Genomic DNA, 16623 nt, shown 5'->3' on the forward strand with positions numbered 1-16623 from the left:
AATGGCCCACGACTAGAGTTGTCAGATTTAGCAAATAAAAATGCAGGATGAGCCATTAAATTTCATTAAATTAGAAATTCAGATTTTATATATATATACATACACATATATATGGGGCTTCCCTGGTAGGTCAGCTGGTAAAGAATTTGCCTGCAATGCAGGAGATGCCAGTTCGATTCCTGAGTTGGAAAAATCCCCTGGAGAAAGAATAGGTTACCCACTCCAGTATTCTTCAGCTTCCCTGGTAGGTTAGATGGTAAAGAATCCGCCTGCAATGAGGCAGACCTGGGTTTGATCCCTGGGTTGGGCAGATGCCCTGGAAGAGGGCATGGCAACCCACTCCAGTATTTTTCCCTGGAGAATCCGCATGGACAGAGGAGCCTTGTGGGTTACAGTTAATGGGGTCGCAAAGAGTCAGACACTACTGAGCAATTAAGCCCACAGCATAGCATATGTGTGTGTGTGTGTGTGTGTAAGCTTGTCCTGTGCAATATTTGGGACATACTTATACTAAATTCAAGTCTACTTAGGTGTCCTGCATTCTATCTGGCAGTCCTACTCAGGGTTTCTCTGAGCTGCCTCAAACTGCAGAAAAGGGCTGGAGCCCCCATGTGACTGGCCAGGTCCCACAGTACCATGATCTTTCTCTGGGTGGGGGACTGCACCCAAGGTGGTGAGGAGTGAATAAGGGCAAGGTGTGGACTTCGGGAGAGAGCAGCTCTCCCTCACCTGTGTGTGAGCAGGGGCAGGAAACTCGCTGGTGTTGATCAGCAAGTCTGAGATGCTAGCACTGTGCTAAGCCTTTCAGTATCATCTCATCAAATCCTCCTACAACCTTAGGAGTTAGACATCATGACCCCAGTGATTCCCACTTTAGAGATGAGGAGACTGAGGCTCCACGAGGTTAAGACCACAGGGCTACTCAGAGGAGGAGCAAGGACTGAAGCCCTGGGGCTGGTGCCAGGTCTGGGATTAGCTGAATCTTCCAGGCCCTTCTCTCTGCTAATCCCAAGGGCTTAAGGTGGGAGCAGCCCCCACCTCCCAATCCCCGGGACAGGAAATGTTCCCAGTCTCGCTGGCGCTGGGCCAGGGTCTTGTCCAGGCTCACATGCTCGCTGGAGACTCCAGGCTGGGAGGCAGATTGGCCGAGTTGTCTTGCTCCCTGCCTGGCCGGGACATGCCCAGCAGCATGAGCTGCCCGTGGGCACTGCCCTCCACTGTGTGGGTGCCCGTGGGAGGGGCCCAGGGCCAGCCACTGCCTCTCAGACCCAGCCTGCACTGAGCCTTGGATGGCCTGGCCAGCTTCCCGGCCGTTTGCCCCCTGAGTCGGGCCAGAGGGGTCCCCGAGGAGCTCTGGGCTCTAAGTCCCAGCCCCTCTCCGAGGAGGCGGGCGGCGGAGCTCGGCAGCCAGAGGCTTCTCAGCTCCAAGCTCCAGAGCCAGATGTAACATTGACCTTAAATGGTAAAAGCTCCCCAGAGTGAAGAGAGGCTGGCCGGAGGAGGAAAGGGGAATAACTCAGTTTTAGGTAAGTCGTCGCTGTCTCCAAGAATAACCTGCCTCTTCAGCCGGGAGCAAGGGAACTCTTCTCCTCCTTAAAGGTACAGGGTGTGCTGGGATGGGGGCGCCTGACTTTAACTTTCTAGGGGAGCTGGCTTGGTCGAATGGCATTTCAGCCGAGTATTTTTATTGTTGCTGTCATCATTTCAAAATAAGATGTGAATCTTAGCCCATCCTGACTTAACTAAATTGTGCTTCTTTTGCTTGCTGTTGGAAAGCATGCACAGGTTAGGGCGAAAACGTGGGTTCTGACTGGGGATCCTCATCCCCAGATTTCCTGTGGACCACTTTGGAGTAATAGAGGGTCCCCGGATTGCGTAAGCCCACTGGGCAGGGCTCCTCACGCACCGCCTGCTGCCCCAGCCCCGCTCTCTGAGCACTTGTGTCTCTCTCTGCCACCGCCCCCCGCCCCCGACACTCTCGTCTCCTGGCACTCTGGCCCTTGTGCTGGCCCAGTCCTGTCTGTCTCCCTCCTTGACCTGCCCCTGTGTCTGTCCCCGCACATTCCATCCTGTGTTCTGGTGGCAGCCCCTGCTTTTACCCCTGTCCCCATCTCTCCTGCCTCCAGCCTTGCCCCCGGTGACCTTTCTCTGCACCCTCGAGGGGTTGTGTGTGCCTGGCCTGTGCACTGAGCCTGCACACCTCCAGAAGCTCGGAGTCAGAGCTATTGCTGGAGTGGAAGGCACTCAGGCTGCCTTTTTCCAAAGGAAAGGCCGGTGGAAGTCAGAGGCCAGAGAGGGGCCCAGTTGTCTGTTCCCTCCTGTCCAGTAAATGGCTATAAAAGCCTGGAGATACCCCACAGATTGAGTAAACGCAGTGTGGGATTGTCAGGGACCCCTGGCTGGTGCTTGCATCTCCCAGAGTTCAGCCGCAGCTGCCCTCTTAACACCCACTTTTCAGGCTGCTCTTTGAAAGTCTCGGTGTCGGGGGAGTCAAGCAGCCCATGGATCTCCTGCAGAAAAAAGGAAGTTGCTTCCCAGGCTGTTAGGCTGGGAACATTAGGGAGTCGGAGCCTGCTGGGGTCCTGTTGTCCCCGCCAGGCGGCAGTGACATGCGGGTGAGACAGGTGGCGTGAACTCCCCTCAACTTCACCCCAAGGCTTTTATGGGGAGGAAACTCAAATTAAGTGGCTTGTCTAGGGTCAGACCACTAAGGAAGAGCAGAACTGGGAGAGCTAGGAGTCAGAGCCAAGTCTGTACGAGTCCAGCTGCAATGCTCCTGCCCCTCAACACAACTGGGAATAAGAGGGTACACTTCTGCCTTGGGTAGTGTCTTGGGCTTTTTGTCCCTAATGGATATTACAATTGTCATTTTCATGTTTGTTTGGTTCATGATTCAGTGGTGTTTGTGTGTGGGTGTGCAAGTCTATAGGTTGTTTTGAAAGTGGCTATTTGAATTCACAGCTGATGTACCTTCCTCTGTGCTTGGTAGTAAGCAGGGTGTTCTTGCATACCATGTAAGATTGGGAGGTGTAATTCTGTACAAACTGCTACACCATGATCAATGATCCCCATAAATGTGAAAAAGCAAACATGCCATTCTTACTATGCACTGCTCTAAGCACTTGCCGTGTAGTAATTCAAACTTCCAAAACCCTACAAATCACAGATTATTATTATCCTCATCATGTAGATGGGACATTTTAGCACAGAGAGGAAACACAGCTGATGACCCCAGGCAGCTCATCTCCACAGGCTCTGCTCTAACCAGCATGCCCTGTTCATCTCTGGCTGGTGCCGTTTCTGAGCGGGTCGTGGGGAAGCACTGACTCTCTTCCAACGCTGAGTGGCAGGCTTTCCATACGTGATTTCATGTGCTCTTGCCAGCAACGCTAAAGGGGATGTGTCTTCACCTCAGTGTCACAGGAGGACACTAGGACCGGGGGATGTTACATGACTTGTCCAAGGTCATCCAGCCATCAGGGGACAAGCAGGAGACTTCGTGTCCTGGATGAAGACAGTTAAGGCCATGGGATGTCTTCTACTTGAAACTACCTCTCAGGTGGACCAGTGGGCTCATAATTTCAGGACAAGGGGTTGGTTCTGTGAGTCTCTGTGTGAGGAAGCCAGATTCCTTGCCTGGTGGACTGAACCTCATATATGGATTCTCAGCTTCCCAAACAATCCTTGCCTCTGTCCTCTTAGTAATAAAGGTGGATGGATGTGCCCACACCTTTAGCAGGAGTGGATACTGAGCTCTCTTAGGTCAGAGACCCCATCTCATTCTGTAGAGTGTGTCCTACACTCAGAATAATGCCAAGAGTATATCAATACAAAGTTCTCAGAAGCGACTTTTTTTCTTATGAAGAAATGGACATAATGCTTATAATGTGGTTTCTGGGTTTATTATGTATGTGTACCTGATGATCAGATTCTTCTGGTGTATCTTGAGAGAATGCAAGGTTGGTGGCGGGGGGGGTGTCTCAAGTCATCCACCCGCTCCTTACCCTGCCACCTCCCCTGGGTAGTAGCCACATGTAGCTTCTAGAGTGCCTCTCAGCCGCCCTCTCTGTGGCTTGGTGGTCAGCAGAGGGACTGTTTGATTACTGAGGAGGAGCAGAGGCCCAGATGGGTGGGGGGGAGAGATCTAGGAGCCTCCAGACTCTGCTCTTTGAGCTCTTGGAGGCAGGGGGACAGAGATAGAGAACTGAGTTCTCTTGTAGCAAATGTAAAAGGAAGGAGGAGAGAAAAATGGATATGAATTGACTTTGTGCCAGGGTGTGTGCTAGAACTGTTATTTAATTTAATCCTGTGGTAGAGATGAGAATGTTGTGGTTGAGAGAGGTGAAGCAACATGCCCAAGGGAACATAGTTGGTGGGTGCTGAACGAGGACTCCAGCTCAGGCCAGTTTGGTCCAAAGTGGGCACTTGTGGTGCTAGATGCCATCCTGCCTCTAGTTAGTAACCAGGATCTCAGGCGGTTATAGAGTGTCACAGTCCAGGTGATGGGAAGGTCAAGGGGATTTGTTTTGCCCCGTGGACCTTGGAGGCCAGACCCTGAGTCCAGGTGACAGCCCAGGGCAGCCTCACTGGATGAGGTGCAGAGGCAACACGAGTCCGTGACCTTGGGCGTGCCCTGACTTCTCTGTGAGGGCCTTCCCCACGGAAGAGGGCAAACAGGTGACAGTCAGCCAGCCAGACAGAAAAGCTCTTCTGCCTCTTGGCTAATAAGCCACAGATGTGAAAAAAGGGTTAGCGAAGGCTGGGGCTTCATCTGCTCTGGTTACTTTCTTCCCATCCCAGTACTTTTTAAATTTATGATTCTTATTCAGATTTTTTTTCCTAGTAATAAAAGTAATGTGTATTCTTTGCTAAACTTTCTTGGAAAGTATAAGTAAGAAATTCAGAAACAAATATAAATAAATGAACGATCCCTGTGGAATCATATCATTCAGAGATAAATACTGGGTTTTTGTTTTTGCCCGGACTGCACAGCATGGGGGATCTTAGTTCTCTGACCAGGGATTGAACTTGTGCCCCCTGCATTGGAAGAGTGGAGTTTTAAGCACTGGGCCATCAGGGAAGTCCCCATAAATATTGTTACTATGGTGTGTCTCTTCCTTTACATTTCTGTATATTTTATAAAACTAGGGTCTTACCATACGTGGTTTTACAGTCTGCTTAAAAACAAAAATTTTTTTAAAGGAACTCCCTGGTGGTCCAGTGTTTAGGACTCAGCGCTTTCACTGCGGTGGCCCAGGTTCAGTCTCTTGTCAGGGAACTAAGATCCTGCGAGCCACACGGCACAGCCAAAAAAAAAATTTTTTTTTTAAAGACTATTTTTTTAAGAGCAGTTTTAGGTTCACAGCAAAGTTGGGAGGAAGGTCTGCACAGAAATTTCCCTGTTCCTCCCCACCCCCACACATGCATAGCCTCTGCCAGGTAACAGCTCCACCAGGGTAATACATTTGTTACAACTGATGAACCTGCATTGACAATTATAGTCACCCAAAGTCCATGGTTTACCTTAGGGTTCACTCTTGGTATTGTACATTCTGTGGGTTTGGACAAATTGTATAATGACATGTATGCACCATTATAGTATTATACAGAGTATTTTCACTTGCCTAAAAATCCTCTGTGCTCCATCTCTTCATCCTTCTCTGATAACCCAAACCTCTAGCAATCACAGATCTTTATTACTGCCTCCATAGTTTCTCCTTTTCCAGAATGTCATACAGTTGCAATCACACACTATGTAGCCTTTCCAGACTGGCTTCTTTCACATAGTAATAAGCATTTAAGATTCTTCTATGTCTTTTCATGGCTTGATAGCTCATTTCTTTTTAGCACTGAATAACATTCCGTTACCTAGATGCACAACAGTTTATCCATTGTCCCAATGAAGGACATCTTAGTGGCTTTTTTTCCCAATTTTTAAAAAACTGAAGTATCATTGATGTGCAATATTATATGTTACAGCTTACAACATTCAGTTCAGTTCAGTCACTCAGTCATGTCTGACTCTTTGCAACCCCATTGATTGCAGCATACCAGGCCTCCCTGCCCATCACCAACTCCTGGAGCTTACTCAAACTCTTGTCCATTGAGTCAGTGATGCCATCCAACCATCTCATTCTCTGTCGTCCCCTTCTCCTCCCGCCTTCAATCTTTCCCAGCATTAGGGTCTTTTCAAATGAGTTAGTTCTTCACATCAGGTGGCCAACATATTGGGGTTTCAGCTTCAGCACCAGTTCTTCCTGATTCACAATTTTTAAAGGTTATACTCCTTATATAGTTTTAAAATGCTGGCCGTGTTCCCTATGTTGTACATTATATCCTCATAGATCATTTATTTTATACATAATAGTTTGCAACTTTTAATCCCTTACTCTTATCTTACCCCTCCTGCTTCCCTTTCCCCACTGGTAACCACTGGAGTTATCTGTGAATCTCCTTCTTTTTTTGTTATATTCACTAGTTTGTTTTTTAGATTCCACATAAGTGATATCATAAGGTATTTGTCTTTCTTTGTCTGACATTTCACTAAGCATAATACCCTCCAAGTCCGTCCATGTTATTGCAAATGGCAAGATTTCATTCTTTGTTTTTAATGTCTGAGTAGTAGTCTGCTTTTTTTAACCAAACATTCTATCATTATCATTTTCTTATGTCATCAAAGATACTTCAAAATGTGACTTTTCAGGGGTTGTATACTACCGAGTAATTCTGCTGTGTAACGTGTTAAATCATCGTTCCTCCCACTGAGCCTTTACAAGTGTGGTTTTTCTTTGGGGCCCGTCTCAGTGGCACACGCATGACAGCTTTTCCATCCACGTGTGGCGTCTGGGAACTTCGTGCTTCCAGGTGGGCTTGTGCGGTATGCTCCAGGGTGTGGGCTTTTTCTGCAAGATGCTAGTGAGTGAGATACTGACTCAGCTCTAAACACACGGATTCACGTCAGAATTGCCTTTTACGTTCTTTCCTGTCCATCTGTGGCAGCCCAGGAGCGCGGGTCTGCAGGACTTGCAGTACTAAAACCAGACATCCCAGGCAAATCGGGGCAAGTTGTTCTCCCGGGTTTGGACCTAGTGTGCCTTCAACGTCTTTCCAATGCTTTCTGTCTCTCTTCTTGACAGAAATGAAAGCAAGTCTTGGGCTTGGAGACTTCGTCAGGAATAGTTAGAATTTAATAACTGTTTTCATTAAGTTTATTTTTACAACTAACTCCTCTCTATTTGTGTTACAAATGGTACTGACTTTTCCATGGATGGTAGGGATATAAAGTTCCCTTTTAAAATAAATGTGATGACAGGGGAGGCTAACACACTGGGCACTTCTCATGTGCTCAGCGATATTCTATTGTTTTCCCTGCAGGACCTCATTTCATCCTCACAGCAGCCCTCTGAAGAAGTTACAACTGTTAGCTCTATTGTACAGATGAGGAAACTGAGGGCCAGAGAGGGTAACAACACAGAGCTGGTAAATGGCCAACAGCTCTGGCCAACAACACAGAGCTGGTAAATGGCCCAGTCAAGATAGCAATCCTGGCTCCCTGCTAATCAAATGAAAAAAATTAAATCACTAAATATTTAGGTGGCTCACAGACATGGGAGAACATGTGAGGGTGGGGTGTAGATGACTCAGGTTTAGGAAACACAAGTTTGAAGGACACGGGTTCTGTGAGCAGGCGTATCAGTGAGTATAAGATGGGGCAATGGGAAACTGAGCCACCCGAGCAAAACTAAGTGAAAATTAGGAGCCAGTAGGCCCAGGAGAGGCTGAAAGGGATGGGGCCATCCAGTGACTGCAGGGCTGCAGGGCTGGGACATGGTGCAGAGGGCATAGTGGTCACTCCGGGAAGGGACACAAAGAGGCTACTGGAGGCTACCCACAGGCTAACTGGAGCATGTTTACAGAGAGCCCAAGTTTCCTGGTTCATCAGAAGAGAAAGAAAGCCCGAAGACACCCTTGACTTTGCTCATACAGATGTCAAAAGAGCGCTGGCTCTGAGTCGGGAGGAGGGCTTGGCCTTGACCTGCTCTTCTCTCACGATCACAGTGGAAGCTAGTGGCTGGAGCTGGAAGTAGCGTCTTGCCTGATGGAGAGCACAGGCCCTGGAGTGACCACGTGACACCACTATTGACACCTTGAGCCACAGCTAACCTCTCCAAGTCTTAGCTCCCTCTCCTGTAAAACAGAGATAATGATGGTGTCCACTTTGTGGGGTTAAATCCCTCAGCTTGGTGTCTGCGCTCAGCAACCCCCTCCCATCTCACCCTTCTGGGTCAGGTCTTAGTTGTGGCATGTGGGATTTTTCATTGTGGCATTTGGGCTCAGTAGTTAGTTCTCAAATCTTAGTTTCCCTGCCAGGGAGTGAACTCTCATCCTTTGCATTGGAAGGTGAATTCCTAACCACTGGACCACCAGGGAACTCCCAGTGTGTGGCAGTCTCTATCAAGTCTCATAACCTTGTCCATGAGCAAGGCCCTATCTTCAGTTTAGTAGGAAAATACAAGTCTAGAACCATGAGCTTTCTATTAGCAGGAAATGCCATGTCCTATGTCATGAGTCCTGAGTCATTCTCTCTGACCCACCAAGGTTTATGCCCAAAAAATTCCTTGACATGGCCAAGGCCATGCAATCTGCTACAGAGGCAGCATGGAGTATGGTTGGGACCTCAGCTGCTCAAATCAAATGACCTAAATTCAAATCCCTACTCTGCAACTTACCATGTGACTTTGGGGGAAAGAATCTAACTACTTTTTTTACCTGTAAGATGAGGCTGAAGATGATAATAATTTAACTTGCTCAGAGAGTTTTTATGAAGATGAAATGGACTGCTGTATCCATAGTACTTATATATGTATAAGCACTCAATAAATAATAACTTATTTAAGCTTAGATTAACATCAAACACATGGAACACCTAGAGTTTTGTGGCTCTAGTTGGTCAGGTTTCACTAAGGGCTGTCTTGTCATGATGTTTTCACTTGTTTGGGGCTTGGATTCCTGATAGAAAGACTGTAATGCCCTTCTGGACTTCTTACCTAAGACATCTTCCCTATTTCCCAGTTGAGGTCCAACTTGTCCCTGATGGAAGATGATGATGATGAAGCTGAATTGTGTCAGGAGGAATCTAGACTGGATGCCAAGAGGACTCCCTAAGGAACATGATCTTGGGGGTATTCCAGGGTCCTGGACCTATCCCTAAGCCTGGTTGTGGCCTGGAGTTAATAATGTATATGGAGACTGACTCATGATAATCACAAGAAACTGAAGTATGTAATTCTGAATGTCTGTGTGTTAATGTATGGGAAAGGATTACCCTTCCAGTGACCAAAATACCTGGGAGATGGAGATTTAGCTCAGAAGGTGGAAAGTTCTAAGGGGTATTTCATGTGAGCCATAAAATGGCCTGATAGCCATCTCTGCTTATAACAAAGAGACTCCCCCAGAGCACAGGATAGGTTTGTCCCCTGGGGACTTTAGATAAGCATTTCTCTTTGGAATTCCTTTTGTCCCTGAGTCTTCCCTGGTGGCTCAGAGGTTAAAGCATCTGCCTGCAATGCAGGAAACCCAGTTTCAATCCCTGAGTTGGGAAGATCCCCTGGAGAAGGAAATGGCAACCCACTCCACTATTCTTGCCTGGAGAATCCCATGGAGGGAGGAGCCTGGTAGGCTACAGTCCAAGGGGTCACAAAGAGTCAGACTGAGCACTTTCACTTTTTGTCTTCTGCAGAAAGATGGGATTTGTTGGAACACAGTTCAGAGAATCAAAGGGAGGAGCAGACCTGCCCCAGGAACACAGCCCCCAGGCAGAGGTAGGGACCTGGCAGCAGGAACTTGCCAGTGTTTTCTTTAGAGCAGAGGTCTTCTCTACAGCAGCAGGTTTTGATGGTTCATCTCATCAACTAAAATATTTTTAGAATGAGTCTCTAATTTATGTGTATATCTTTATTTTTAGTTATGTTCACAAGCTACTGCATTAATGTTGTGCTTGTGCTCAGTTGTGTCCAAGTCTTTTGCAACCCCATGGACTGTAGCCCTCCAGACTCTTCTGTTCATGTAATTTTCTAGGCTAGAATACTGGAATGGGTTGCCATTTCCTACTCCAGGGGATCTTTCCAACCCAGGGATCAAACCTGTGTCTCTTGTGTCTCCTTCACTGTGTCTCCACTGGCAGTTGGATCCTTTACCACTGGCGATATGCAAGTTATTTTATAAAACTAATAAAAATAGAAATTTTTAAAAGATAAGAAAGAGAAAACACTATTTTAAAATCTTGCTTTGTTTTTACCAGTGCCAGCAACTTTTTTCTTTTCACTTTCCTTAAAAGAGTATTCTTTAGTAAGAGAAATGTGATTGCTTATGCCTCATTATGTTTTAAGATCTCAGCACTTTGGATAACCCCTGGCTTTAATAACTGTCATGGCTACATGAGACACGTACCAGTCTCCCGGCGAGGAACCAAGTTTAACTGAGTTGGCTCAAGAGATTTAACAAAAGAAAGAACCATTTATAGAGGTTTAGAAACCACGAGGGATGGTGCCCAGGTACTCCCCCAAACTAGCAACAGCAGGGAGCCAATACCAGTTCCAGCCAGGAGGGGCGAGAGGAGAAAATAGTGTGATCGGAAGCCAGTGACATCTGGAGCCATGGAGGTGGGACCATCTAGGTTGAGCTGTTATTAGGGAACGACACAGCCACTTCCAGAGATGCAACGCTGAAGCAAGAAGGATGCAGGGAAGGAAATGCCCAACCTCTCCCCCTATCCCCCACCTCCTACTGGTCTGTTGGCCAAACTCAGCAAGCACGGAAACCCGCATGATGCGTCCGGTCTTATAGGTGTCATCTGGGAGCCCAGAGCAGAGAGGATGGATCCTGGGGCAGGGCAAGGAGAAGGAGAGCAGGCAAAGGATAGCCAGCTCAGATAGCTGAAAATTGTCCTTACTTACAGAATTGTAAGTGAACTTTTCTAGTTTGATCCACCAGTTTGTAGAAACTTTTGAGAGTTGCTTGTGGTATTATTAGTAGTTATAGTATACTTATTCCACATATTCGAGGGGACATTTAAGCCACTTGCCCATTTTATGATGATTGGCTTGCTTAAAACTAGATATGTTTCATTAATCCACTTGCTCACATATAAACTGTGTCATATGTCACTGAAAGCAAATGAAGACATGAGGGTGTGACTTCAGTCCCTTAGCATTGTAGAATTTCCCGTGTTCCCTCAGGACATCTCACAAACTGGATGTGACAGTGACCTTTCGACATGTGACTGAATGAAGGCATCATTGCCAGTCTGCTTATTTAATACTAAAGAAACGAAATAAGTAATAGTTCCTGATTTTCTTCCCGTATGACATGGATCATCTTGGATATTCCCTGGGTACGCATCCCTCACCCGGAAGACCACCGCACTAGGGCTCAACTCCTATCTTAGCCAGGTTCCATGGCTCCTCGTCTCTGTCCAAGGTCTCAGGGGAGAGACCCTGATAGGCCCACCTTGGTTGGGTCAGTGTTAATCAGCCACAGTCAGGTGACAAGATCGTGGGGCATAGATGCGGCCATAAGGAGTCATTCCTCAGTATGTAAGGGTTCCTCTTAGAGAAGGGGAAATTGCTGAGAGCAAAGTTCTCTCCAAAAGGTGTCCTCACACGCTTATAATTGTCTTCCTGTCCCGCCCCCTGGAGATCCTGGTCAAGCCTCCCACCTCTTCAACCACATTTACAGACAATTTCTTGGGTCACTTCCACAGAAGACTAATCATATCCACTGCATGGAGTTTTTCACATGGTTGTACATCAGAGGGCAGCCTTGTTTCCTTTGCAGTTGTCCCCGGGTACAGCCAACATTCCCAACAATGCTGGGGTTCACAGGGCCTTACGCTGGTTGGGGCAGACTGTTCTGGTCAGCTGGGTTCAGCAGACAAAGATGGACGTGGTGATGACTTCAAGGATCTGGTACATTAGACCCAGAAACACTTGCAAGTTGTCCCTCTGTCATGAGTCCTATAGTTTGTAAACCACAGAAGTTGTGCATGCACGTGAACAAAGAAAGCCTGACTTTTCAGCCTTCTGGGTGGGGAGGTTCCACTTGCTGAATTCCCCAGGAGCTTGTTTCACTTGACAAGAACAAGAGAATAATAATGTACTTATGATCATTACTATCATAGCTGTCATTGATTGAGCACCAGCTACATAGTGTGTTAAATGCTTTACACATATTATAACATTTTTGCACCTTGTAATAAAGGTAGTAATAATATCTCTATTTTACTGATGAGAAATCGAGGCTTTGAGTTTTGCTAGTTCACTCAAGTTTACACAGTGGAAAGTGGCAAGGTCAAGGTCAGATTGCCCTTGCTGCAAAACACATACAGCCCATCAACAGATAGAATCCCACACTTGGAACTATCAGGCTAGAGGACGTAGAGGCTGGGCCAGTAAGACTTTTCAAAAGGTTAGATCATTATGATTTTATTGAGATGTATTAAGGGAAGCTAGAACCATGGCAAGTTTAAGATGGTTTTCAGTAGATAGTGAGTGAATGAAAGCATGAATCTTCCCAGGTTTGAAAACAGTAAAAGTTTGAAGGCAGTATTCCAATATCCATCTCTGGTGCTGAAATGAAGACTGTATATATAAGCAGTGGTCCCAGGTGCTAGGAATGGCTCTGCTTCTAACTCATTTTGTGCCCTTGAGCAGATGACATCTCCCTTCTGAGACCTTAGTTTCCTCATCCGTGAACAGTACACCGACCAAAGCCCAATGGTTCACCCGAGGAGTAGTTGCATGACTGAGGCCAAGCAAGAGCAATAATTGTGTCAGACGCTGCATCTGTGACAAAGGAGGATTGCAGGTGTGTTAGAGCCAGCTATTATTGTCCATTCTCTCAAAGCAGATGCAGTGCTTTTGGGGACAGTCAGAACTGGCATCAGGTCCAAATGGATGGCTGTGTTTTTAAGGAAATATTTACTGCTGAAGGGAATGCTTATTCATTCTCTTTCTTGTCACAAGGCATTTGACTCATGCTTTGAATGTTTGCTGCTTAGATTAGAGATGATGGTCTTGTGTTCATCACTAACAAAAAATGCCTCTGGAGCCTGGTCCTTCTTCCCTTTCACTACAGGGCCAGCTGCTCCAAGCCCTCCAGCTCTGGGAGCACATGGGTGTGTCCTATGCCGTGGGGAGCAGGGACAAAAGGCTGGAAGTCCCTTGGAAGACTTTGGGAGACTAGAATATGACGGCCTCCAGGAGGCATTGAGCACCCCTCAGGGTTCCCTAAGTGGAGATCTTGAGAACCTGGAGAGACTCAGAAAAATGGTCCAAACAACTAACTGCATCTTGGTGACTAAGTCTAATACAAATCGGGATGCCCACCTCCATCTTGTGGCAAGAAGTTCTAAAAGAGACCATCCTAAAAGGAATCAGCATTAAGTGAGTATGGATGCCAAGAACTTCTGGATGAGCTTGGCTGCCAAAGCCATTCTCTGTTGCCCAGTAACGTGTTCTTATACTGTATCTCATGTGATCCTTCCTGCTGAGAGGGCCACAGAGCCATTTTATCTGTGTCACCTTTCATGACTGCTCAAGATTTCACAGTTTTATGTACTATAGAAGGGTTTCACTGATGGCTCATCCAGTAAAGAATCCACCTGCAATGCAGGAGACACAGGAGATGCAGGTTAATCCCTGGGTCGGGAAGATTCCTTGGAGGAGGAAATGGCAACCCACTCCAGTATTGTTGCCTGGGAAATCCCATGGACAGAGGAGCCTGGCAGGCCACAGTCCACGGGGTCACTAAGAGTCAAATATGCACACTCATATACACTATAGTTGGCACAGCCCCTCCCACTGCCCGCCTGCCCTGTGTAGGATTTTGGTGGGATCTAGGCATTTTTGCCTTAATGAGGCCCTTCTTTTAAAAAAAGACAACTACTTATTTACTTTTACTTTTTTGCTGCGCCTTGAGGGATTGCATTTCCTTGACCAGGAATCAAACCCATGCCACACTGCAGTGGAAGCACGGAGTCCTAACCACTGGATGGCCAAGGAAGTCCCCGTGAGCCCCTTCTTGCTTACAAAGTCTATATCTCTGTTGGTGTAAAGATAAATATGTTAATGTTTTGTATTAAAACATTTTCTTTGACCTAAAAGCTTTTTTTCCTTCTGATTTTTAAAAGTGATTAAAACATTTTCAAGGGCCCTAGGCTCTGTTCTTACCATATGTAATGGATGAGTCAGCCCTGCCCCCTCCCCTTCCTATTCAGAACATAGTCTAGTGACCAGCAGCGTCAGCATCACCTGGGAGCTTGTTAGAAGTGCAGGCTCTTGAGTGCTGCCCCAGAATTACTGAATCAGAATCTGCAGGTTAACGAGCCCGCTGGGTCATTTGTATGTATATTGTAGTCTGAGACATGCTGTCTGCCACACTGTCCCATGGTACCGCTGGTATATCAGAATCAGAGGTCACACTGTTCCCCCAAATTACAGCGAGAAGCTTGGTCACAGAAAAGCCCATGTGGAAGGTACATCTAGCGCTAAATGGCTGTGTAAATGCCAAGAATTCCTGGACAGCCCTGTGTGCAAACACTGTTCTCCTCTATTACCCAACTGTGGTTGTTCAGTCACTCATTTGTGTCCAACTCTTTGCGACCCCCTCTTTGGACGGAAGCATGCCAGGCTTGTCTGTCCTTCACCATCTCCCAGAGCTTGCTCAAACTCATGTCCATTGAGTAGGTGAGGGCCCCTCTTTTCCCCTCCCCCCTCACACTCTCAGTGGATAAGGCGGACCCAGGAGGAGGGGGTCCATCTGCTTCTGAGTTGGTTCTTCTAGCTCTTCTATGACGCTCCTGGCCTCCAGAGCCATCTCAACAGGGGCAGAGGTAGGAGGCCCTGCCCTCAGCACCTCAACTCAGAGGTGACACCTGGTCTCTTGGGCCGAGATAGTTATATGGCCCCAATAAACTGCAAGGAAAGCTGGGAAATGCAGGGGAGCATGGACATATCCAGAGAGTATGAACCATCTCTGCTCCAGGTGAAAAATCAGTGAGACAAGTAACAGCTACCACAGAGCCTGAGGCCTCCCAGAGGCAAGAATTTAATAAACTGGGATGTAGACCACTAGAGACTCAGACTTGCAGAGAAGACTTTTAAAAGCTGAGAGAATTAACACATGCTCTCCTCAAGGTCTTGCTTCTCCAATAAGAGGGAGAGGAGTATCAGCTGGGCAACAGAAAAAGGTTTTGGCAGCCAAAGTCATCCAGGAATTCTTGGTATTCACATACCCACTTAATGCTGGCCATATATTCCACATAGACTGGTCTCTTCTAGAACTTCTTGCTAGTGGAGGTGGGCATCGCAACTTGTGTTACACTTAGTCCTCAAGGTGTACATGCAACACCACTAAGATTTTAGGTCTGTTGCAGCAGTTACTGTGAATTATCCTAATTTAGTATCCAAGTCCACTTGTCATATTCCCCTTCTTCCACTTCCCCAAAGGGGAAGACACATACCACCTGTCACTGGTGCTGTCCTCTGTGGCTTGGCCATCCAGCCTCTGCCTGCTCAGTGCTGTAACCCCACCCACTCTGTGCCTTGCCCTTGGTTTAGAGGCTTGTTATGTTCCATGTTGTTGGGACAGAAACTCAAGATCCCACTGGAAAAAATAAATAAGTAGGGTGCAGATTCTTGGTCTTCTGACTCTTATGTGTCTGTCTGTGAGGAAGGAAAAAAATCAAGTAGAAATAAAAGGAGCTTTCACAGCCATCAAGGATAGGAAGGGTTATTTCTAGGGAGCTGTCTTTTAATTGGCTTTGCATCATCTTCACTGAGAGGCTTTATAAAACAAAAAAAGGCTACTGTTGGCCTGGAGGCAGGAAGGCCAGGTGTAGACTCTGACTTGCAGGGCTCAAGAAGGATTGAAAATGCCAGCTGGCATCTAGTGAGTGCTGACTATGTGCTGAACATCATTCTAAGAAGCTTACATATAGAATATAATTTACATTGTTATCATCATCCATGTTTTACAAATGCAGAAATTGAAGTACAGATAGATGAAGTAACTTGCTTGAGGTTCATGCAGCTGCTACACAGCAGGGCTGGGGTGTGATCCCAGACAGCCTGGCTCCAGAGCCCCCGGGCACAGCCATCATGCTCCCTCAGTTCTGGATACCCACTAATTAGAGGTCTCAGGGGCACCTCTGATCAGGGCTTTGAGGAAGACACATTGAGCCACTTCTTGAAAAAGGAGATATTCCCTTTGACATCCCATAATCAAATAAATTTAAGGCTATCTACATATCCTTTCTTAATAGTTTTTTTTTTTTTTAAGTTTTCCTCCCTGTATTTTACTTATTATTTTATTTTTAAAAATTTTTATTTGGAGGATAATTGCTTTACAATGTTGTGTTTGTTTCTGCCAAAGGTCGACATAAATCAGTCATAGGTACATAGGTCTCCTCCTTCTTGAACCTCCCTCCCGCCCCCACCCCTTCCCACTCCTTCCACCCCCTAAGTAGTCACAGAACCTGGCAGAGCTCCCGGCATCATACAGCAAATTCCCACTGGCTATCTATTTTACATATGGTAATGTATATGGACCAGTGCTACTCTCCCA

General features: G+C 46.7%; 1 protein-coding gene across 7 annotated transcripts in view; it reads left to right on the plus strand.

Annotated features, from left to right (window-relative positions):
- Nucleotides 1-1131: 1131 nt before the first annotated feature.
- IRAG1 (inositol 1,4,5-triphosphate receptor associated 1) overlaps nucleotides 1132-16623 on the plus strand; it is a 119672-nt gene continuing 104180 nt past the window's right edge. For 3 of the 7 annotated variants that reach the window (XM_043482088.1, XM_043482090.1, XM_043482097.1), the window contains exon 1: nucleotides 1136-1526. In XM_043482088.1, the coding sequence (XP_043338023.1) occupies nucleotides 1460-1526 (67 nt within the window). In that variant the 5' untranslated portion in view covers nucleotides 1136-1459. Of the gene's footprint in view, nucleotides 1600-16623 lie in introns of all 7 variants that reach the window. The other 4 variants (XM_043482092.1, XM_043482096.1, XM_043482089.1 and 1 more) reach the window with 3 other exon arrangements.

Source organism: Cervus canadensis, chromosome 11 (genome assembly GCF_019320065.1).
Source record: "Cervus canadensis isolate Bull #8, Minnesota chromosome 11, ASM1932006v1, whole genome shotgun sequence".
Classification (NCBI taxonomy): Eukaryota; Metazoa; Chordata; class Mammalia; order Artiodactyla; family Cervidae; genus Cervus; species Cervus canadensis.